General features: G+C 39.4%; 1 protein-coding gene across 6 annotated transcripts in view; it reads left to right on the top strand.

The window, feature by feature from the left end:
• The window catches only part of pak5 (p21 protein (Cdc42/Rac)-activated kinase 5), a 95,759-nt gene that overhangs the window by 43,327 nt on the left and 26,410 nt on the right, over window positions 1-26,022 (top strand). For 3 of the 6 annotated variants that reach the window (XM_084737248.1, XM_084737249.1, XM_084737246.1), the window contains exons 2-3: window positions 3,681-3,904; window positions 7,144-7,188. In XM_084737248.1, coding sequence (XP_084593374.1) covers window positions 3,701-3,904; window positions 7,144-7,188 — 249 coding nt within the window. In that variant the 5' untranslated portion in view covers window positions 3,681-3,700. Of the gene's footprint in view, window positions 1-3,680; window positions 3,905-7,143; window positions 7,189-15,113; window positions 15,345-15,379; window positions 15,487-26,022 lie in introns of those variants that run through there. The other 3 variants (XM_084737247.1, XM_084737250.1, XM_084737251.1) reach the window with 3 other exon arrangements.

Here is a 26,022-nt window from a genome sequence, read left to right as displayed (position 1 = left end):
TTTCTCTCCCTCTCCCATCAGTCTATCTCTCTATCTTTCCTGTTTGAGGCCACTAATTTGGTCTGTCTGGCTCTCCTGCAGGGCAGCAAAGGAAATGATTGTGAAAGATTTGCATGATTAGGCTACATTTTTTGTCTTGTCCGTTTAAAGTTACATTTAGAAATAGACTCTTTGGTGACTTCTGTCATTGCATCTGTTCAGGGGGTACAGCCAAGTTAAAAGAGTTAGTCATTTTCACAACTAGAACTGATTTAGCACACTGTTATGCAGACTTCATTAGCACTTTGAGCAACTAACCAGCATGTTTGTAATGTCTTATTCAACTACTGATAGTTTGCTAAAACATAATAAAACACATATTAAAGCAGTTTACGTGGATTTTAGAGGATGATGATTTTAGAGGTTTGGCAAGTTAATCAAAAGCACAAGCTAAAATGATGATTAAATTGTGTGTTTATCTGCTCTAACATAAGCTGTAAATGTTAGCATGCATGGCTAGTGTAATTAGCTTACTACTTACAGAGTAGTAATTGAGTGTTACTTCCAAGAGGTGGCATATCATTGGCTAATTATTATTTTGAGGGAGTTACATGTTACATTAGAAATATTCCTGTTCAAGATTGGAACATCAACTGTTTGGAAACTAAAATGCTGCTACAGTATATCAGTATACAGTATAGTTTAAGCTAATGTTAGCAGCTTTTTTCTCCTGCTCTGTGTCTGAAATTCCATACCAACATGCCAATTAGTAAGCTAGAAAACCAATAGTAACTATGAAAGGTACATGCTATTTCTATGTAAATATTACAAAGCACTGGATACTACGATGGCAGTTACAATATCGCACAATTCAGTGCAGTAGTGACAACAACAAAAACATAATAACAGACAAAGGTGGACAGTGACAAAGGCAGCTCTGGCATAGTGTCAATAATGCTTCAATTTAATGGTAGTAAGGTTTCACTTTGCTATGTGGAATATATTTTTTCAAATAGTTGGTCATTGGCACGGGTTTTCATATATGTGTTCTCAGCCGATAAGGAGACTCAAAGGAAGTGATGTGATACGTGCTGAGCAGTGCATTTTAAAAAATTCATACTACTGTTCATTTACAGAAAAGTATTTTGAACTATTGTACTTATGTTGTATTGTACATTTTGGGTATGTGGTGCAGAGTATGTGATTTTGGACATACTGCTCGTCTTTATTAGGTTCACACTGCAGCAACTGTAGCAAAACTTGCCTTAACCATAAATCCTACCACTGTGTCTGGATAAGCATGAGGTTTTTATAGTAAGGAAGCATCCAGACCATCTAACCATCAAACCAACTATCATCAGTTGGTGAGATTGTTGACTTTTTGCCTGGAATTTGTAGCTAAGCCTAACTTTTTTTGGCATTATATTATGTTTGTAGCTATCATTTGCATTTTAAGAGCTTTTTACATTAGTGACCTTAAAACACAAAGCAGCTAGAGACATTACAAATTAATTTGGAGATTGAGGTCTGATAAAATTTGTTAGCCGCAGTTGACATTTGAGCTGCCAAAATCCACAGTCGTCAGCTAAAAACAGTGCAAACTGCTTTTGTTTACGTTTGTGTGAAATTGAAGACGGCCTATTTCAAATATGATAAAGTGGTAAATCTGCACTGAAATTTATCATTGCATTCATGTCTTGTGAGAAAGGAAAAGTTGACAGCAACTAAGGTGGTGGTGCTTAGTAAACTGCCAATTTACAAATCCTTAATTGGTTTTGCTGAGGCCTTGTTATGTGTTTGCTTAAATGGCATTTTTTACTTTGTTTTTGTGCACGATGCACATGTATAGTTGTACTATGCGCATATGTATTTGAATGAATGTTTGGTATGGACTGGCACAGCAAACATTATCTGTGCAAAAGCCATAACGGGGGGAGAGGGAAAATAAGAAGGGGGGCAGTGGGGAGGATGACTTTGTTTTTGTCTGAGGACAATGCCTCGTAGAAGTGAACAACACAATAGCCTCCATTCACAGCCACACCAACAACAGCATGACATTTTATTCCTATGACTGGACATCATGCATCCACCCAAACCACCCATACCACAGTGGGATTTCCAAACAGTTCCTCTTGTTAGTGGAGTAAAATTCCAGACAGGAGTAACTGCCGTGCATGATGTGCCTCTGATACTGGATCTAAATCACTATCAAACCCCACAATCCTAACTTGGCTTAATTTTTCTTCTCGTTCTCTTCGCTTCAGTTCATCAGTTTTTTTCCCCTGTTGTTTATGTTATGTAACCAAAGTGGACACTTGGTTTTTCTAGCATGTTTGGACATTTTTGCTTGTTCTTTCCTTGTTTGTATCCTGCAGCATTATGAGGCTGAGCTTAGCATGCTGCAGAGCAGCAGAGTACATAACAGCACAACACAGTAGAAGACATCACCAAACATTCAGCTTTAAACTGGTAATTCCAGCCAATCTGTTTGACTTACCTGGGATACTTCAACTGTGCACAGTTGTTGCTAGTCCTGCAAACAAGACCAAATTAATTACTATACTGACTTAATAATTACCAGGATAAGTATCAGTTCAGTTATCTTTTGTGATATTCCCTGCTTTTAAATGTGATGTAGTTGGCTGATGTATGAAAGTATTAGTACTTTTATAGATGTTCCTTACCATGCATTGCGCTGCAGTGTGCCATCTGTAAGGCTCAGTATTGGATTTGAAGGCTGTTGAGAGATGGTTGGTGAGATATTGAATCATTTGTTAAGATTTATATGCTTCTACAACTGTCATCAAATTAAATTTAAGACTTTGTAAGACCTTCTTAAAACTACTATAAATGTTACTTAAGACATATGTTATGTACATAGTGTTTTCATATGTTTTCACAATATGTTTAGCATTTCAAAGGCTAGACACTAGTTTTGGTAATATGTGCAGTGCTACATCATGCTGATGAAGCAATCTGAATTTGAATTATTTAAAGATCCTGATTCACATTTACAGGGTTTGTGCAGGTCCTTATAAAGTCTAAAATCCAATAGCCTGAGTCCAAGGCCTTAAAATGTCTTGATATGATTTTAACAGGTCATATGAATTCATTGGATTATGAAGTTAACCTGATTTTTATAAAGTTAAACTAATTTCAGTCTGTTCTGGGGAAAATTTATATTGATCGCACTGTAACAATTCAAAGAAAACCAACACTGACCCAAATGTACAAAATGTGCTTGTACTTTGCCAGTAAGGTCTTAAATTGCATTTGTAATGGTCTTAAAGCAGTCTTAAAATGTCTTAATGTTACTTGTTGACACCTGCAGAAACCCTGTATTTAGACAATTTTGAGTGTTGCTGTAAACGATTCTTTACTTTTAGGAGATAAAGAAGTTTTATGTAGCTTGTTAAGGTTTGCTCATTAACTTGAGCAGCAGGGAACAAACTTTTTAATGCTGTTGTAAACAAGTCCACACGCTGCATTCATCATAAAAAACTCTTTACATGGAAGAATCATATGTCAAAGCACTGAACACCATATTCAGTTTTGTCCTTAAATATGATTACACTTGTCCTCATTAACTGAACAACATTGTTCAATGTGTCTGACCCCCAGTTAAAGGGGTGGTGGTGGTTATGTTCGGTCAGTCATTGCTGTAGTTTGTTAATCTACAACCATCTTCTGTGTTTTTCCAGGTTTGCCAGGGTTTTCCAGCATGTTTGGAAAGAAGAAGAAACGGCTGGAGATCTCAGCTCCGTCTAACTTTGAGCACCGGGTCCACACGGGCTTTGACCCGCGGGAGCAGAAGTTCACCGGGCTGCCGCAGCAATGGCAAAGTCTCCTGGCAGACACTGCCAACCGGCCCAAGCCCATGGTGGACCCCTCCTACATCACCCCCATCCAGCTGGCACCAATGAAGGTAGAGTGTGAATGGACAGAGGGCATCAAACTGAGGACAAATCATCATCATTTTCTGTCCTACTGTTCACCCACACCCCTGCTCTCTCCGTCTATATGAACTTATATCTGTACATTTTCCCCACCACTGTTCCAACACTATTCCTCTTACTTTTCTATCTTTGCCTCCTCACTCCGTATAGCTCTGTATGTATCTCTCACTTCAGTGTCGCTGCATCTCACCACTCCATCCCCCACTTGTTACACAAGTTGTTTTTCCTCTGAGGCAAAATAGATAATTCTTCAGTGCCATCTGGCCACTTCACACTACTCAAATTGCCTAAGTATATGAAGTAATAGTCATATCATTGTACATTATGTTGCTTTAAATCTGCATTAAGCAAATTTGTGATAATAAAGTAACATTGAATGACCTCCTCGTAGCACCACACTCACTAAGAATTAAAGAGAGTAAAATAAACCTTGCTTCAATACAGTTTTATGTGGTCTCATACTGTATGACCAGTGGCTTTTAGTGACTGATGTTAGCAAACCTGAAACAAAGTGAATCAGTCTGCTGACTTAATGACTGTTCTGTACTTGTGCTACTGTTACACTATGTAGCAAAATGTCATATTTCAATGGTTTTATAACAAAATTAAAACAAGCAGTAACACCACCAAATCTCACCAGGAGCTGTTTCCTGATTGTGATCTTGTCCTTGTCCTTCGCTGCCAGTTCTCCCAGTGATGATGTCTTTAAATCAATTGACTCAAAGCAATCTTCTGAAATGAAGGAAGATTGAATGTGCCATTAAAGGTGCAATATCTAAGAATTTTAGTTTAAAACTTTCAAAAATTTGCTGAAATTATCAACACAATGTGAAAAAATACGAGTTTTGACGTTGTCTTTAAGATGTCCTTGTATTTTTTTGAAGTGATATCTATTGAGGGTAGCCCGCTAACCAGCTAGCCCCGGCCCGTCCTGTCTCATAATACCACTTTGTACCTCAAGAGGTGATAGTCCAATACTATATCTCAGGCCTCGCCCCTGTAGTTTCAACTGGGACGTGTTTTTGCTACATTTAACAAACTGTCTGAGCTTTTTTAATCTAATAAATAACCAAAATAAACACAAAATAACAAGAAAGGAAATATCCTTGCACCTATTTTTGCCCTGGCTCTAGTTCTGGTGCCCATTGTGGCTACATCAGGCTGGGTTATAGGCTCACACATTCAACATTGCAAGTGCAAAGTGACAGGGAATTGAGGTGAACAACAAGGTCGAAAGATGGAAAGTTGAACATTTAGCAACTAGGACTAGTGGTCATACAGTAGAAGATACCATGTTCTTCAACACGCCCGATCAGCCTTTGTTGTATGATACACCATATTCTATTAAAGGTCCAGTGTGTAAGATTTAGAAGAATTTACTGGCCTAATATGGCATATTGGAATATAATATTCATAAGTGTGTTTTCATCAGTGTATAATCACCTGAAAATAAGAGTTGTTGTGTTTTCATTAAGTTATAATGAGCCCTTTATATCTACAGGGAGAGCAGGTCCTCTTCCACAGGGTCTGCCGTGTTATACTGCTATGGTTCTACAGTAGCCCAGAGTGGAAAAACCAGACACTGGCTCTTAATAGGGCCCTTCACATTTTTTTTTAGTTTCAAGGCCACTACAGTTTCTCCTACAATAACCTCACGATAGCAAACAATTGAATATCTCTAAATGAAAGGTAGTTGCTTGAACAGCCGAGTGCACGGCCTCCAACAAACCTATTGTTACTGTCCTGTGAAAACCACTTGTCTCCATCTTTTGTGATTTTGAATTTGTCGATAAAACTCAAGGATGGAGTGCTCCTTTATGAGTTGATACACAAACCGTTTACAAAGCCACTAAGTCATCTGAAAAATGCATTGTCGCAAAGCTTTTGGAGGTAAGTGGTTTTCACTGGACAGCGACACTATGCCTCTTACATTTTTTCAAGGACACGTCTTGCTGGAAACAGTGCTCTCCCCTCATGCTCCTCAGTAGTAAGCAAACGATATCACTACCCCAAAGTAAAGGGCAGCCTGAAAGATTGGTTCTGCAATGCAGGTTTTTAAAAAGTCTGTCACTCATTCCTCAAGCATTGGGACAAAGCCATATTTCGACAGTGTTTTGATTTTTACTCGTTAATTATGCTGGAAAATATATTAATAAAAGATCAAACTCTTGGCTATTAAACATTGTAACTCCTAGTGAGTAATTAATAATTATTGAGATAAAACTATAGGGCAGTGAATCTGGCCAAGATATATATGACACACTACATTCTCTAGGTGACCAGGAGAACATGCTTTCTTTTGGATGCTCATTTTTTCTATAAACATTTTATAAACCCGTAAACTTTCTGCCCCGTCGGTCAAAAATTGCTTAATGCAGCTTTAAAGACAGAGCATTATTTGTTAACACAATCTGAGAAACCCTAATGCAGACTGATGTTTCCGTTTCATGCGGATGTGTGATCTCTCCCTCTCATCTCCCCTGTGACTGTGATTGTGTGTCTCCTCTTGTCTCCGAACCTTCTGAGTGTCTCCTCTGATGTGTTGTTGTTCATTGGTTCTTCTTAACATATCACATCGACACATTTGATCAACTGATAAGGGGCTATAGATAATTATAATCACTTACACACACACCAAACTGTTAATTAAAATGCTCCTTAATATTTCTGTGCACCTTTCTCTGGGTTGTAGCAGAACAAATCGATTGTTTTTTCTTGCATAGTGGAAGTATTAGAGGTTGTATGAGGCCTCATGGGTCTTCACAGGGGCACGTCTTTAAAATGTGGTGTTTTTTGCTCTTCCATTGTGCTGTCTGTGGTCCCATCATACTGCATGTGTGACCCACTGCCCTTCAGCTTTGAAATCTAGGGCACTTTTCTTGTGTGTGTTACAACACCTGCTTACACCATAAAGAACACCTAAAACACTCGCCCCATAAACATTTTCTCATTTTTGATGTTAAAAGTTGACATAAAGCACTGCAGCTTTTGAATACATCCAAAACAAGACTAAAAGCACTATTGTGAGCATTAATCACCAAGCTAACTTATACACAAGTCTCTGAGGAACCAATTACAGGTCCTGCTGACAGCAAAATACATGATCAGACATCCACAAAAAGTCCTGTAACAGAGAACAGCAATATGCCACAGGAGATATCTCTGAAGAGGGGGAAACAAGAAAATAATTCTCTTGCTCTCTTCACAGATATCTCCCAAGAAAGTCCGGTCATCCGAAACGCCGTTACCCAAAGTATGACTTCCTCTTCCCTTCTGTTTTTAACCCCCCCTCTTTTTTTTCTGTTGGTCGCTCTCACACAGTCACAACTTTTGTTTCCACATCTCTCCTCCACTGCCTGCTGCCATGCGTTCAGGTGGAGGTGGTGGTGTGTCAGCAGGAACAGAGAGAAACATTGAGAATGACTCCACACACATGACATAACTACATCGTTCTGCCAAGTCTTTTCTTAGGCCTCATCTCCACTCTCCTTTTTGCTTCATTCGCATGAGCCTCCCCAGAAATACAGAGATTAAGTGTAGCGGCATGTTCCCCTGTTTCTCCCCCTTGCTATGGAGACGCCATTGATAATGGTGATGATAATCATGGTGATGATAATGATGATGATGGTGATGATGACGGGTGCTGAGATGTGAAGTGCGTGAAAGGTGATTCTGCTCTGCTGTGGGCCACCACTCTGCAGAAAACAGGTTGTAAAGGGTGTGCATGTGTCAGGAGAGCCCTTAATATGGTCCACCTCTTTGTCTGACCCAAACCAGCCCAGTGAGGTTTTCCTCCACCCATCTTCTCTCTTTTCCTCTCTTCTTTTTTCTTTTCTTCTCCTCTCCTCTCCTCTTTTCAATCCTCAATCAAATAAATCAAACAGGATGCAGTCTTTCAGTTGTAAAAGCATGATTTCGTCTGGATGGTTTTCAGGCTGAACATATTTTTCAGATGGCCTATCAATTACTTTCTTTAGAAGGGCCAGATTTAAAAAAATTGTTTTTTTTTTCTCCATTTTCCATTGGAAAAGAAAGATTAGGTACAAAACTACAAGGGAAAAAACAAAGCACATTTGTAATCCTAGATTAGAAGTAGCTTGTTGTTTTAATAAACACGTTGCATTTAACTTTTTTTCATTCGGTCTGACTCTCCTAGACTCCCTCTGCTTCCACAGCCTGAGTTAGAGCTTTTAAAAATTTTACAAAATAAGTGTCTCTGTCCTTAACAACAAACATAACCAATGAATGGGTTAATTAGCCTCTCTCTCATTTGAAGAAGTTATTTATTCATACTTTTCCTTCCATATTTATAACTGATCAAAGGTCTGATTGAGGTTGTTAACGGGTCGGATTCAGTCCATGGGAAAACCAGCTGACCAGGCCTGGCCGGTACAATTTTATACATGTTTGGCTACTAGGAGATGCACTGTGAATAAAGTCCAGTTTAATTTTAATGCACAGATTTGTACATTGGCAGGAATGTAGATCAACTTGAAAGTAAAAGCACTGCTCTATGAATTGAAATGTGAAAATGGCATGTCCCAGACAAAATGTTTGATAAAAGCTAAAGTATGTTTGTGAAGTTTTCTGATGTAAATGACAGAACATTTGAAGAGTCTGTTCTCTGTTTTTGTTCTTTGGAATAGTGATAGTGATAGTTTAGTTCAGTCAGAGCTGTAGAATATTAAATCATCCATCTTTGCTCACTACATCTTAGCTTTTCTTACACTCATAAACTACAGGTTCTATGAATTTATTTATAAAATACAAAAATGTGAAATGATCAGTTAGCTAATCTCTACCAGGCATGAAAAGCAGGTAATTATTGGTTATTGTACCGGCTGAAACAAATTGTGCATCCTGCCCAGTTTTCTCCAGCTATTTTGGCTGTTTCTGACCACTTGAGAAAGTTACAAGGTGCCTGCCAACAGTTTTTAATTAACAGGCTTAACAGGACATGTCTATATCTGTCTCATCATTTTATAGCTCAGTATTAAAAGAAGTAATAATCAAGGAGGTAGATAATAAAATATTTGTCCTGCTCCTCAGTAACCAAAGTCATTGCTTCATACAGCTTCTGAGCCAGTGCCAAAAATTAAGGAGGTAGATCGGAATACACAAGGATATTTCAAAGGAAAAATTGTGTCATTGCTGTGATGAATACCCAAAACCTGTTACTGGGTTTCACTGGGTTTCCACCAAAGTCTTCATGTGTAATAACTTAAAGATAATCTTAGGAGGACCAACTGTCTGTAGGTATTTGAGGCTGTAACTACCACTGTCATAGGGAACATATGATCTATGGGGTGGTTGGTTTTGGCTCGTCCTTTCAGCAATGGCATCCTGCCTTGTCACAAGCTTTCTTGTATTACAAGTAAACAGCACACCAAAATATGCTTTTGAAAACAGTTTAGAAGTTGTAATAGACAGTAACAACAGAATATTGATCCATATTTAGTCGATACTGTGTAGTTTGACAGTTTGATGTGAGTTTTGTGACCCATGTGTGTTGCACTGGACAGATTCACTAATATGAACTGTCAATCACTTGGTAGCTCCACCCTAAATTATACCCTTTGAGATTAGTGATTGAGACCATTAAAAATTAGGGTCACAAATCAAATGAAAAGGAGGGTCATAGACTCTCTCAATCTGACCTCTTTTTGAAACCAGCGGAGTTGCCCCCTGCTGGTCATTAGAAACAATGCAGGATTAAAGTATTTCTGCGTTGGCTTCACTTTTAAGATTATTCTTTGATCTGTGGTGTGGGAGACCCTACGGTGACCATGAAACTCACACAAAACACCCGTATCTAGAGACAGTGTTTGCTTTGTCCGTTTTGGGCTTCTGTACAAGCCCAGAACAACATGATGTGCACATGATGGCCTCTGTGGAAGAGAACTGCACCCTCTGTAGATATGTAGATAACAGCTCATTCTAAGGTAACAAAAACACATAGACACTTATTTTCAGGTGATTGTACACTAATGAAATTCTACTTCTAAATAGTATATTCCATTTCTACTATATTCTGTCAATAAATCCCTGAAAATCTTACACACTGGACCTTTAGTGGTATTTTGTCAATATAATGAGAGTATGTGTGTATGTGCATGCGTTTGTGTGTATGTTACTGTTTACATGTGACCCTGACTCCAAAGGTGGGCTGGGTTATTTATAGCGTCTCACCCATGGACTGATATACTTCTCCCCTGGTTGCCCTGACACTTGATTGACATAAGGCTTCCTCTGGTTGGCAGACTCCCCCAGCTCCGTCTACCAAGTGTGTGTGTGTGTGTGTGTGTATGTGTGCGTGTGTGTGTGTGTCCATGGAGGGCATGGATGAAGCAGTCTCCAGTCTGGCAGACCTCCAGTGCTGTCCTCACCAAACAGTACAGAGGGACAGAGTACAGTAAAAGGTCAAAATGTGTGTATGTGTGCGTGTTTGCCTGTCTGTGTGTGTGTATAAATATATATATATGTATTGTGTGTGTGCGTGCATGCACATAGAGCAGTTAGAGAGGTCGGTGCAGTCATCATGCTGAAATAACCACTACCTCTGCCCTCTGGCTTGTGTAGCTCATCGTTTATTCACAAGGCTTGTAGCCTTGTTGTCAGAGCGCTCATCTCAGCTGAGCATTAGTATTGCTTAAAGCCTCAGCTCTCATCTCCTCCCTCCCCCTCCTCCCCCTCCACCAGCCCTCAGCACACATACTAATCCTGAAGTATAGGCTAACACTATGCCCTAACAGCATATCCATGTTTTAAACATTGTGCTCTTAAAGCTCCTGCAGTCTGACAATTTGAAGCGTGCGTGTGGTGGTGCATGATTAAGTGCACTATTACTACAAAACATCTTCATTTTTACGTTGCATTTCTTCATATGGTGTTGATGTAGATGGTTCAAATGTATAGGGGTGTGTGTGGGTGTGTGTGTGTGTGTGGGCAGGCTGTGTTAATGTGTTGCATTTGTTAGTGCTAGCAGGGGCAATGCTGTGGCTATTATTAATGACAGTCTCATGTTGCACCTTGACTTTGACACCTTCAAATTGCCGACTCCTACAGAGCTGAGGAGCTAATTTACCATGATGGTGTGTGTGTATGTGTGTCAGTACAATATACGTTGGCATACGTTGAAGGACTCTTTATGAATGTTTATGACTGTTTTCATTAAGTGTCTTTCAGTTGATTGTCAATTTCAATGTAAAGTTATGTTGTTATGACAACTTGACATTAACAAAACCAATAATGTCTTTATTATGACAACTTGACATTAAAAAAAGAAAGCATGACCTGTCAATGCCTTTGTCATGGCAGCTTGACTTTATCAAACTTAAAGAAAATAAATACATATTCAGTGGCACCAGTATGATAGTCTCATGACAGCCAGTGTCAGAACCAACCACATATGACAGCATAATGTCATGTCAAAACATAAAGCTTATCTGTTTTGATGTTAAATTTGATAATGTCAGGTTGTCATAACATAACATAACATGTCTCCTTGTTCCTATTTCCTTATCAACCGTGGGACAATATTAGATGTCAGGATTCTTGTAAAAAGTAAATTAGAAACAGTACAGTTGGTGTAGGAAAGACAACACATGTAAAGTAGTCCAGTGGGAGCAGATTCTTCTGTCACTGGTTGTGTTTGTACTGTATCCTGCCCCAGTTGAACTTCTTGCTATCTCAGTTTACATGATAACACTTTCCTCTTTGTCGGTTGCTTTACTTTGCATTTTGAAGGTGCACAGACGCTTCCAGTCTGTTCAACAAAAGACTGAGATTTATTTCCTGTATCACCAATACTGCAATGAATTAGCAGTGTTTGGAGAATGGGTCAAAGCCATAAAAACCTGGAGTGAATTAACAACCAGATTGTTGTAATGGGATTCTGTTAAACAACATCAGTAAAGTTTACATCCATTATACATGGTCAGGACAACGGCAGCCAATGCCAGACTTTGCCAAGAAAGAAAGACAGTGATATCCTAGGGAGGTGGAAAAATCTATACAGCATAGTATTGCAATATTCTGTGTGGTAATATTGTACCATTACATGGAGGCAAGTGTCAAACTTCATTTGAAATTTATTTTTTTGGTACTAGAATAATAAATCAATTACTTTTTCAATCCACTAGATGGTGCTGAGTTTTTTCTGTGAGGTCAGCAGAGGTCACTGTCAGCAGGACAAATGGGTTTTTATCACAGTGCTGGTCAGTCTGTCTGCTTGACAACCCCATTTAAAAAGATAGATAAAACAGATATTGACAGATTTCTACCTTTGGGACATAATTTGCCCTTAATAACTTAAACTATATTTTATCACAATATACAGCATATCACAAAATATAATATAAAATGTGATTTAAGTGTTATAATAATATTGTACCTTGAGGTATCTTCACACCACCCTTATCATATTCTGAGTAAAGGTATGATAGTAGTAAGTAGTAGTAGCCAATGAAGTTATAACCAAAATCCACTCAAATACATACTACAGAAAGAGTAAAAAAAAAAGTTACATGATAAATCTTAGCTCAGTCCTACTTTAGCCTCAATGCATGTTTTATTTGAAAGCTATGTAAATTATTTGTCTTGATCCCAGGGTTATTAAACAGCCCTCAAGGTATGAACATTAGCATCAGTAAGCCAGTTAGAGAAAAGGGGGAAAAAAAAAGCAAGGATTTCATTGGAAGAGCAACCCATCATGATTCCTGAGACCAACTTAAAGCTGATTCCTCTTAATTCAAGCAGCAGAAGAAAGATGTTCACATTCACAGATAATAAGTGAACCTGAAGGGATCACAGGAATAATAAATGTGCATCATGTTTTAAGGTGGATAGTTCTCTTTAATACCCCCTCTCTTCTTCAAATAACACGCTCCTCTCCTGGATGAAGATCAAATCCTCCCCTTGTATCTCCTGATATCCGAATTCCTCTTATTATTCCTTCTGTCTTTGATAGTAAATACAGCAGAGCCCTCACTGCTTCAAGTCTGAAAATGAAATAGACATTAGCTTTGTGTCGATACCTAAGGTCTTCCATTTTCCACTTGAATTATGTGCAGTGTGACACTTGCAATATGGCTTCATGATAAAATCAATTTCAGTCTTCAGCCATATGGGTGGCAAGTTGCTGTGATAGTAGTTTAAAGGTATAGTTCAGAACATTTGGAGTTGGGGTGAATGAGGTACTTATCCATAGTCAGTGCACAGCAGCTGGTTTAGAGAAGCAGCAGGAGTACCAGAAGCTAAGCAATGTTCTGCTATGGACAGGCAGCAGCAAGACATATTGTAACCACCTAAATCAGTTTCAGTTCTGACTGAAGAATGACATCATATAGGCCAATTTTTTGACTCCACTGGCAAAATCGCTAATTTTATTTCACCTCACAGAACACTGGAGTTGGTACATGAAGGTCGTACAATCACACAAACAAACTAACAGATCAAGGCAGCAGTAGACCAGTATTCCTTAAAGAGTTTGGTTGGTGTGGACAGAGTGATATTTGGCTTACAGAATGAAGGTTTGCTGTTGGAAGAGGCTGTCTGACAGCAAGGTAAAGGAGTGATAATATTCTAAATATAGCGTACACCTAAATTGATACTGCTTTTTTTGAGTGGACCTTTTTCTATGTGGCTGAAATACCTTTATTGCTGACCCTGTCCACAGCAGTACATTGCTTAGCTTCAATGCTAGTACTCTCTCTGCTTTTCCAAAGTGGAGACATGCTGACCACCATCTACTGTAAGTAATACACAGATTATGGATATGTTCCTCATACAACCCCACTTCAGGTAATTTGAATTATCCCTTTAATGTGATAGTAGTTTTATGGCTTGAGTTGATCATCGGGTTTTCCACAAATTAATCAGATGAGGGCAGTGAGGAATGGAGATGTTGGAAGGCAGATGTGACAGAATCAAACATATGAGATTAATATTATTGACAGATTGGATAGGGGCAAATTAAAGCTGCCTGTCTGCATTTAGATTGCATATTCAAAGTATCTTTGACAGTTTTCTGATTCTTAGTGAAGGTCAGGGAACATGACATTAAAGATAATGATGGTACTTACAGATAAATGGGTGTTTTTGTCAGGTTGTTGTGGTGTAACTGCTGCAGGGGATGGAAGGGACCCATGTGGCAAGTGAGAGTACGACATGCATGGTGTGAACATCACTGGTTTGCATTAGAATTAACAGTTACAAAAGCAGTAGAGGCCTTGCATATGCATAAGGTATGTGCATAATATCTTCAGTAATAAAGACTTAGAGGTGAAATCCACCCTTGGATAGACCCCTTTTAGACATATCAATCCCAGATGAGCCGTGCATTTCAGGACTTACTATGCAATGAAGACGTACTTTTACATTTTAATGTGTCTTCTTCCCTACCTCCTGCATTGTCTTTCTCTTCACTCCTGTTTGTGATTTTTTTGCATTACCCAAAATGACTGATGACAGCCTCCAGAGTACATGCCTAAACTTCTTGCATTCAGCTGTGGGTTACATGTGCTGTAGGTAGTGTAGGTGGAGAGAGCTGGCTGATATTTTAGGTAGCTGAACATCTCTACGCTGTCAAACCCATTATAGCTGCACTGAAAATATCTCATCCTTACATCACATTGGAAGAAGGAAATAATGCGACAAAATGCACCCAGAATTGCATGATGTAGTGCCAGGAGCTGTTAGTTAAAAACTTGAAGTGTTTTGGTTGACTTGTTCATTTTATTTTTGAACACTACAGCTTTGTAAATTTACCCTTTTTCACTAACATTTTTAAGTTAAAACAAATACTGTTACTTAAGACTGTTAAGTGTTTCATTTGATTTGTTAAGTCTGGTTTGTTTGAATACTACAGCATTGTAGATTTATGTTTCATCTTTAGTCTTGTGTATTTAGTATTTTAGTATTATTATAGTAGCCTGGGTCAGATAGGAAGGCTTTTGCAGTTTGTGCGTGACAAAGGAATGGATTGGCACTCTGAGAGTAAAAGGCACGTGACAATGGGGACGACATGCAGGGTGATAACTGGTACAGCACTACTGTAAATGTCAGTGGGTCAGTAATAGCAGAGCACAGCTTCCCTCCTTCCCCCACCAGCTCTTTGGCAGGTGACAGAGGAGGAAACTCGATCATTGGGTCTCTCTGAGGATAGCTGCTGTGGGGTGCAGAGGGCCAGACCTCCAATCATTTGGGGCTGGATGCAGCTGCAGCCGGGCAGAGTGACTTGTCATGGCAGGGGGGCGAGGAGCAGCTGAGGTTGGGGCCGGGGCAGGAAGGAGGACTGAGGGGAAGCTGGGGCAGCTGAGGCCGGAACCGAGGCAGGCGGTGGGAGCGGTGAAGACTGAGGAGGTGGTGGTGTATAAACCCCAGGCACAGACGATTCATAAACAGTTACAGGTGGGGTGTTCGACTGTTTGTGTTTCTGGTGAGCCAAGGCTGCATGCTGGTATGCTGGCTATGCAAATTCATCTGTGCAACAGGTCTCAGCTCTCACTGCCAGCAGTTCCTGAACATATTAGACCAAACAGTGATGGTGCAGGTAAGATAGTACCTGTTTTCTGTTGTTTTGTGCTGACACAAGAGAGATCAGGTGTTTAAAGGGTCACATATTTGACTTTTTCTATTTTTGTTGCATTATTTAACACTAAACGGTGACAGACCATGAATTACAGCTGCACAGATTGCAGGTTGTTCTCTCATGTTTCCGGAGAGCGGGCAGGTTTGTGCTCAAAGCACAGCGTGGCAAAGTTATTTTTGTATCTTTGCTGGGTTTGCTGTATGTGTACATATGGAAACAGAGCTTAGAGAGATAGTGTTTCTGATTTAACAGGGTCACCCAGTCCTTGCTTCAGGGGCAGAAATGCAAACCTGTGTCTTTATTGAAAAGGGAAGAGGGCTATTATGGTTCTGACATGTGCACGCAGAGAGTTGCTAATTTGAGGAGGCGTTTTATCGCAGTGTGTATTAATGATATTGGGTGAGCTCCAAGGCAGCGGACTGTCCAGACTGAGAATGAATGAGGTCTAGACAAGTGCTTAGATGTGGAGCAAGTCCAGAATCCCTAACTTGTCCCCTCGTTACAAGTTGCTGTAGGGTAGACTGGAGACAGTTAAAACAGGGGGCGGTTGCAACAAGTCTTATTTCTCAAATTAAAAACATGCTAGAGTGATGACAGTCATACTGCACATGCTCAGTTTGACCCTCTCCCCACCAGGAAGACAGACAACACATCTGCTCTTGCATTTAAAAAACTTTTCAAGGTATGAAAGTAATTTTTTTTTCATGAGCTGTGTTTATGTCACACTGTCCTGACCTTTTGTATGAATTAATCATAACTTTATGAGTTTGAATCATTGTTTTGTTTTCTTCTAAGTGACATGTTTAGTGTGTTAAGGTCAGTGTGTCTAGCTAGCATATGGTGTTCTGTCATTGTAAGAGAGAGCTTGCATCTGTAACATCTGCACATAGGTCTATAGTCTAGGTCATAAACAACCAAAACTCAATGACTGTTATTTGATAAATATTTCTAAATAAATAAATAGTATAATATATTAATTTAAACAGAGAATAATAATATAATATAATATTATTGTAAAACAGGGTATGTCTATACAGTACTATGCTAATTTATCTGACTTCATCCATTCAAATAAATATTGTTAACAATATGATATAAGTAATCAGTATTAAATGGTATGACTGATTAGCAGACACATGTAAAGCAAAAGTTAATTAGTGAAATTGAACGTGTTTATAACATGTTGCAGCAGTCTCCTGGGTTGAGGTCAGTTGCAACATCTGACTTCTTCTATTCAAATAAATATTGTGAACAGTGTGTCATAAGAAATCATCTTTAAATGTTATGGGTAATTAGCAGATAGATGTAAGTTTGATTTGTCAAGTCCAAACTGTCTCAGAGTAACTGAGAAAAATGCTAAACGGGATGCAGCCATCCTCAGTCTCTCCTAACCCAAAATCCTGTCTGGTTTTTCTTTTTCTTTTCTTTTTTTAATTACATGAAAAGAGACAGTTGTCTGCAGTGAGGACCTCTTTGATTTTCACATACATCCATATACACACACATATTCAGTACAGTATTTCTTTGCTCCAAATCTGCCAAACTGCATTTGTGCCGCAGCCTGTCATGCACGATGACTGTGGCATTCATTCAACTTCTTAATGGACAGAAAAGAAAGTTGGATGCCGTGATCGATGCGCGTTTAATTTCAAGTTTAATTTGAAATTTGACTCAGTATGTATTACATTCCGTCTTACATCGATCAAGGATTAAATTGGTCAAAGCAGAAATAGACTTGAAGGAAAACAGCTCCTGATTGATGCGAATCTGCACAGGCATGCACCCTCATGCACACACAAACAGACAGAGAGAGCATCTGTCTTTCTTGGCACTGAGCTGAAGTGGATGGCATTGATTTAGACCCCTCTCATTCCTTCCTACACTCCGCTCCTCCTCTTTTGCTTTCTTTACTTTGTCTCTTCTCGCGGCTGCCATTCACAGTCACACTCTGCAAATCACCTCTTGCGGAGGCTTCGGAGCCACAGTCAGCAGGGGAATTTTGGCTTTCAGCAGCGTGCGCCATGCTCTGCCAGGGCAGCTCAAAATGTCCTGGCTAACAACCATCCTTCAGTGTCTGAATGTGGGTTTTTTGGAAGGACATCTAGGCTGTGAATTTTAAATAGGGAAGGATTGTTGCAGGAAAAACTGATTTGAGATGACTGGTCAGTCATATGTAATTGGTTGGAGGTGCTTTCCAATGTCTTGATGAGAAACTGTGGGGTGGCTTTTTAAAATCCTGATGTACTTGAACACATTAATACTTTATGCCCTGTGGACTGACTATTAATGTGCTTTTTTTTTTTAGCCTTTAATGACTTTAATGTGAATATTTGCAGCCTATTAAGTGAATCACAGCTTTAGAAAATCAGCCTCATCTCTATGGACAAGCTACTGTGGTGTGTCTTAAAATTAATGACTGGACCTGCAGTATCCTCGTGTGGCCAGATCTTAAACTACAACTCCCAGCTCAGTATTTTTCAAATCATAGGCCTACACTTCCTGAGTCATTGTGGAACAGAATACTGAATGAAAAGCGTTTTTGATCCATCTATGCAGCAGATTAGAGTGAGCATCATTTATATTATGACATGAGCCTCGTTTGCTCTATTATTAGACCTGTTCTGATGATTTCCATTCACTCATAAATGTGCAAGGATAATAATGTCCTTCCAAAAATACAATTTAATAAAAAATAAAACAACAGTTGAGTTAATTTTATCATATTACAGGCAGATAAACCCTTCATTGTTATATCAGTATATAGTATATATACTTTTTTTTTTTAACCTTATTTATTCGGGGTAGGAACGCTGAGAGCAATGCTGGAACGCCCTGATCACATTCACACAGTTACACATTCACACCTGGAAGCTGCCCAGTACAACCACAGTCTCATCTGCTGGCTACTGAGCAGCTCCACTGGAGCGGTTGGGGTTAAGGGCCTTGCTCAAGGGCATTTCAGTGGTGGTAATGAGGGAGGGGCAAGTGCTGCCTTTCACTTTCCCCATCCAGATTTATCCTGCTGGTCTGGGGATTGAACTGGCTTGCCTCTCTAACCTGAATGTTATATTATTTTTAATTAAAATTGGTAACACTTCAAATTTTTATTTTATACTAAACAAATAATAAAATAACATAAATTATAGCATTACTATACTCAGTACACATTATTTATTTTAACTTATTTTTATCCTGTAAATAGCATTATATAATGGCTAAATTACAACATAAGGCTACTGTTTAAGAATACATCAATTACACATTGTTGTATTTAATAGAGGAGACAAATGTTTGGAAATTGACATATTTTCACAATTATTATTTATTTCAGGATTCTCAGTCAGTGACAGACTAAGAGTCTACAGCCTTGCTAGCAGGCCTGTGAGGCTGTGCTGAGACACAGCAGTGCTTTGAGCTGAATGCTAATGCCACTATGCTAACATGCTCACAATGACAATGTTAACGTGCTGATGTTCAGCAGCTTTAATGTTTACCTTGTTCACCATTTTAGCACAAAGTACAATACATAATGATATTATACAGTAGTAAACTCATTCACATTCAAAATATAATATGCCTTCAATCCATATTTTCATTTTGACCTTGACAGTTGAAAATGTAAGACACAGGCTGAAAGCGTGTGTGTGAATAGAAATGAGACAACAGGAGAGCGGTCTAATGAGAGGAAAAAGGACTAGAAACTGTTAAACAGGGATGGTAGGGGCAGTGATGTGATGTAGAGGTCTACAACTCTCTGACAGGGCTCAGATTAATGAGTGCTGCTGTGTAATTAATCTATAGCGGGCAGCTGTCTGTTTATCTGTCTCAGAGTTGACAAGAAGATAACTGAGGGACATCTAATTGATCTCCTCTTCTTCCTCTTGCTCCCTGTCTCCTCTCGTCTCTCCTACTTTAGATCAGAAAGTTTCCTCTGACAGTGACAGACTATCTGGAAACTCCTCGAAAAGGGAGACAACGCCAAAAACACTGGCGTGGTCGGCAGTACTGCGGTATATTTATTCAGCTTATTATCCTATTATGATTATATTTTCTAGACATTTCTGCTGGCTATGTGTCTAAATCAGCCTAAATCTGCCAGTGCTTAGAGGGATGGAAAAAAAAAGAAGGGTGTCCAGGCTTTACTGCACTAATATGCTTAAGGTCGGGGATTTGGTCCGACTGTATGTTTGTATTTCATTATGCTTCCACCACTAATCCATTTTGCTGGAAATCATCCCTCCTTCCATGCGTTGCTCCCTGTGTGACTCACGGGTCCTGGAGCTTGTAGTTGAGGCTCTATCCAGCTGAGGTCAAAGGTGACTGGGTCACACTGGTCTGAGCTGCCGGCTGGGGAGCTTTGGGGGTCAGAGGCTTTTCACTTCAGGGGAGGAAAAACATGGCCATAAATACTCACCAGCCCGTGTAAGGGGCTCCACAGTCTGCCTACAGCAGCATGATAAACATAAACACACAAACATGTAACTGAATAGGACGTAAGCAATTGTTTAAGTAGTTTCCAACCTTTTTTGCTTCTGCCCCCTTAAAATAATCTAATATCTACATGTGACTCGTCATGTCTATGAATTGTGGAGCAGTTTAATTCTGAATTCAGTTTCCATTTTCAGACTGTTAAATTTTAATAGTTTTTAGAGACCTTAGAGTAAGAGTTATTTTGTCCTAATTGACCGAATTGAGGATCCGTGTCATCCATAAATTTTTCCTAAGCATTCAGCTCCCTACTTATTTAAGAGAGCTTCAGAGGTCTCCTAAGTCAGTTAGGAGTGGCTGGCAGTGGCAGTAGGTATTGTATACACTGTCCATATATTGGAAATGCATGATGTGTGATGAAGTTGATAAAAGATACACAAAAACCACTGCATGATTTAATAAGAGGGAACTCTCTTGGTTTCCCTTTATATTTATTGTTTTAAATATTTCACGAGAAGCAATGGCTTCTATACTTCCCTTTACCTACTTACTATTCTTTTATGCATGCAGATATGAATGTATACATGTACAGGGACACAGATATAATATAATATTTGCCTTGAGATACTGTAATCGGCTTTAGCAGAATTCTTTTTAGATATCATGGTATCCACCTATTCAGTGAGACCCTCTGTGTGTAGCCTCTCCTCAGCATGTTGAGATGATGGTTATTACTGTAACTAACAGGCGGCAGGATGGCCCGAGGAAACAGGTCAGCTCACAGCCTATTAATCACGGAAACCCTCCAAAATCCGCTCCTTGAATAATCCTGTTCATGTTTGTTAAGACCTCATCTGTAGTTCCGCTAATAACGTGTCAAGAAATCAGTGAAACTGTTCGTTGAAATCCTCCGCTAAGTAATACAGGTGGGTCAACCTGTCAGCCTGCATACAGCTCTGAGGTCATATTCGATGGGCTTTTAAGGTCAGGATTAGTCGTTCTAATTAATAACTGAGATTCGAGATATGTGCCTCAGGGAATCTTATTACCAGAAGCCTCGCTGTACTTTGTCCCTTAATCAGTGAAATTAACATCCACATCATTTTAATTCACAGTTATTTCATTGACAATGAATGAACTGGTTCTGTAATACTAAATCAGACCAGCAGAGGGCAGCAGAGTGCAAGATACTCCCTGATTCTCCAACATTAACACACTGAAAACACTGCTACCACAGGGGAATCGATTGACACTCAAACATTTTGTAATTACTCTGGGTACAATTACATTTATAAACAATCTGGTTTTAATTGTTTTGCTAGCCATTATTATGAGAAAATTGAAATCCCCTCCAGAATTTCTATTTAAACTTCAATCTTTCTCCCTTTGAGTCTTAAATTTATTATTTTAAAGATTAAGGCTGGCAGCATTCAATATTTTTCTTACTGTCAACTGACACTGTAGTTTATTTTGAGTCCACCCCACAAACACAGTTCTGCTGCCATAAATTCAGGCACACCACATCTATATTATTCTGCAGTTGAAAATAGTCCTTAACAAATTACCACTTATTTGAAATCCCCTCCAGAATTTCATAAGCCATTTGATTCTTGGCTACAAAGAATGACAGAACCTTTTAAAAAATATTAAACTGCACATTTCTCAGCCATATTTCAAGATTTAAGTTTTCAGTCGGAATCACTGAGCCTTATAAAATATTGACAGATGGACTAATGCATTGTGCATGCATGCATTACTTAGCTCTACTCTACTTACTCTGCTTTGCTTTTGTGGTACTTGTACTTTTAAAGTCTGTATTTTAAGTTACACTGAAATATGTATTATGTTTATGGTTAAAATGTAACTGTATTCTGACATTTTGAGAAGAATATTTGTATTTTTAACATCAGTAGTTTTACTTGTAGTTGAGTAATATTTCAGTAATGTAACTGTACTTGTACTTGAGCACAGATTTTCAGTAGTTTTTTTCACTATTGGTTTTGCTCTTGTCGTGAGATTTATTGACAACAAGAAGAATATAGACTAACACCTGCAGCATCATCTTTTAATATTTATTTATGTTAATGTACCAGCACGATGTTACTCTGCTGTACTGTTGAGTCCACTGAGTTATAGATTGTGTGTTTTTATGTAGAATAACAAGAATTTCGTATTTCCAACATGGGATCTCTTTCTAAAACCCAACATTAAAATTCTTATATACAACCTCACTATTAGCAGTACAAGTAATATGCTGAAAAAAAAAAAAGCCAATTAATATTTAAATTAATTGACAAATGACCTAAATTCTGACTTAACTAAAAACATAATTGTGAATATATCATGTTGACTATAGTGATGACATTAGACTTTTTAGTGTTGTAGACTTTTTGTTGCTTTAACTGCTTGTATCCAGCAGAGGGAGCTAGAGGATAAGAACATTTAACTTTATTTTGTGGCTAACCTGAATTGTGTGAGATTATCTATTTAAATCCTTGTTATGTTTGAATTCATGCGTTGTTGTTCAAGATATGAGCACTTGCCTTGTACAGTATCACCCACATCATTGAGGAGGCTGATACACAACAGTGATAACACATACAGCTATTCATCATCACACTATGAATGATGGATGTTTCCTTTCATATAATAGTATCTTAACTCTTTGTGCCTCCGTCAGCTGTTATTATTGATCATTCATTATTATCAGTACTTAAGGTTGTGTTTGCTGCTTAAAGAGATGCTCAAAGGAGAGTCGTGAGTAGTGTCTTTGTCTGCCGTCTCAAGGGCTCCCTGATGTTATCTTTCTCAGACGGCTGTGAATACGCTTCTGTTCACAAATTGGTCACTGATGCAGGAGGATACTGCACTTCAAGAGCAGCGGTGGCGGCAGTCGTAGTAGAAGTGTGTGCCGAGTGTGTGTGTGTGTGTATGAATACCCACGCGTGCTTGTTCTCTGCAGTGTGAGTCGTGATAGAGGAGAAATGGAGCTTGGGAATTGCTACAAAAAGAGGGAGAAGAGTCTGATGTGGATGAAGGAAGAGGAATATTTCTGTTGTTGATACTAAGACATATACAATAGTATATAACAGCATGTCAGCAGGCATGTTCCAGTCAATAAACATCATCTGTATGTGGTCGTGTTCTGGCAGGACTGAGAGTTGAGAGTGGGCGTGTTGTGTAGGCGATGTTCTGCAGTGTGTGTGTGTGTGTGTGTGTGTGTGTGTGTGTGTGTGTGTGTGTGTGTGTGTGTGTGTGTGTGGCGAAAAAGGGAGTGTGGGGGTGTGGTAGGTGATGAGCCTTCATGTGTGACTAAAGACTCGTGAATGGGAGGAGTTATACATCTGCCCCTGTTGCTGTGCATGTGTGTATCATTTTAAATCTGTCAGGCGTGTGTGTGTGTGTGTGTGTGTGTGTGTGTGTAGAAGCATAGTTCCCATCCTACGTTTAGACCATGCAGGTGCAAGTTAGCAAATTCTGTGCAGGATGGAATATCCACACATCAAACATGGACTGCTTAGGTAAACCAGGCTGATTGGTTGGTTAATCAAGATACAAGGTAAATTAATTCAACACTATACAACACATGGTTGTATAGTGAGATTAAGTTGTAGTTCCCTTTTTGCTACTTACAAAAAAAATCGATTTGCAACAATCAATTGGTTGATTAAATAAAAATAAAACAAAGGAATAAAGGCAAAAAGATAGCAAATGAAAACAAAAATGTAATTACGTTTGAGGGAGCTGCTGGTCACTGCATCAGCAAAACACAGAGAGGGATGCCTTCTCTGCTCCTCTTCTTGGGGTTTCCTCCATCTCTCCTTAGGTAAAGGTTTTTTTCTTGTGAGAGTTTTTTCCTTATCTAAATAGAGGCTCAAAGGATAGGGAGCATTGTATGCTGTAAGGATTTTAAAACCCTTTGAGACAAATTGTGATTGCACGTTATATAAATAACATTGATTTTGACTACTAACTAACTAGCTGTTCTCCTCAAAATACTGCCTGTTTCTGTCTTCATTTGAAGAGCTGTGTGTACTCTCTACTATTTCCTATGAGTACATGTGTATCTACACCAACACATTTTTAAAAAAAATCAGGGCTGCTCTTGAAGAACAAAAATCTTAATGTAAACAAATACCTTTTCGGCACCAAAGCGCACACTAACAGTTCGTATCAGGTCCAAACATAATCTCAGCATGTCAAGCAGAATTCAGCTCGGCAGCTTTCAAGTTTTCCGTTCATTTTACCTATTTTAAAAGGTTTTCATAAGCTTAAAGAAGCCAGCGTTCTCCTTTAGAAGTGCTTGTTGGGTAGTCATATAGCTTTAGAAACCCCCTCCACCCACGCCTTTCCAACATCTGATTGTGAAGAGACTTTGTAAAACCATTTCTGTAACTTTCATAAACTGAAAATCTGACATTCACGCCCACACGGCCATGATTGACCAGCTGTGCAGAGGTGAGAAAAGAGTAAAGGTTTGAACTTCTCTCTCTGGCTACAATTTTTCATTCTATTTCTGTCACTTTTCACATGAATATCATACATGAGGTGCAACACCATGAATATTTCCCAGGTGAGACTGTTGTGTGCACTGTTATACCCATATTTAAACGAGACCTTATCCCCCTTAAGTGATGATTATTTTTTCATTCCACTTTCAAGTGTGGCTTGGGTCGGACAGCTTGTCTTACAAACTAGTTCTGAACGAGCATCACTAGACCCCAACCCATAATGTATCATGGATTGTAAAACATCTATATTAGATAAATTCCCGTGACACATGTGAATACTTCTTAATTAAAGTGTGGAGAAATTTACAAAGCAGTTTCAGAGCTAAAATCCAATGAAACAGCAGTGCAGAGGAGCCATGCAGCAGAGGAGCGGAGTCGCTCCTCCTCCTCCTCCTCCTCTTCTGGCCTCCCAGTTGTCCCGGGACCCTGCTGGCCAGTGAAGCGCAGCCTCCAAACCAGGGTTCTAGCGAGGAGTCACAGGAAGGGCAAGCTCATTAATTATCTCTCTCTCTCTTCCTCCCTCCATCCTCCCATCACACCCTCCCTTCATTACCAGCAAGGTTAATCCCCCCTTATCTCCCAATGAGCCTCATTTTTCATGGCTCCCTGTCTAAGACACTTTCTCCCTCCCTTCTTTCCCTCGTCACCCCTTCTCCACCCTTTTCTCTCCTCTTTCTCTTTCTTCACAGCTGCTCCTCAGAGTTTCATCTTCTCTTTCTACTTCTTCTCCTTCTTCTCTTCCTCCTCCTTCGTCTTCTTCTTTTCTATTGTTAGTTTTGCATCATCCCACCTAGTTTGTTTTTTGGCACTTCTTTTCCTTTCACCTCCTTTCCTTTTTTTGGCCTTTTTTTTCTTTTCCTTCCTTTTTCTTCCGTTTCATTTTTTCTTTTCATTTCCTTTCCTTCATCTCATTTCCTTTCTTCCCTCTCCTCTCCTCTCCTCTCCTCTCCTCTCCTCTCCTCTCCTCTCCTCTCCTCTCCTCTCCTCTCTCCTGTGCTTACCTTGAACAGACCGTAGTGAGTGGAGAGAGTAGATCTATTACAGCTTATCACTAAAGGACAGGCCAACGCTGCATGCCGGTGAAATATGGCTGCTGTCACAGCCGCCGCCGAACACGACCCGTGCACAGAGCTCGCAGAGCTGTAAGGACAGGGGAAGAAGAAGGGGGAGGGGGGTATGGAAGCCAGTATCACCCCCCTAATTCAAATTAATGGAAAGATTTTCAGGCTTGATGCCGACCGTTTGACAGTGATTTGGCACACAATTAACCTTGTCTCCCTCTCCCCTCTGCACTCTCATCACCTCCTCGGCTTCATCCGCCGCCGCCTTGTTGTCTCCGACTCTCTCCATCCCCTGTACCTGTCACGCTCCTTGACACAGTCTTATTGATTATGAACCAAATGGGGATGATGATGTTTTATTAGATAACTGACACTCCCTACTGTTGTATGCCAATTGAATTAGCTCTGAATCACCAACATCCACGTAGCGTAACATGATGTGACTTGGCCTCATTTTAGATTTCACACAAAGCACATAATTTACAGATTCATAGCAG

Source organism: Lutjanus erythropterus, chromosome 15 (assembly GCF_056507025.1).
Source record: "Lutjanus erythropterus isolate fLutEry1 chromosome 15, fLutEry1.hap2, whole genome shotgun sequence".
Classification (NCBI taxonomy): Eukaryota; Metazoa; Chordata; class Actinopteri; order Lutjaniformes; family Lutjanidae; genus Lutjanus; species Lutjanus erythropterus.
Note: the sequence above shows the minus strand (reverse complement) of the source record. Positions and strands in the feature narration are given on the sequence as shown.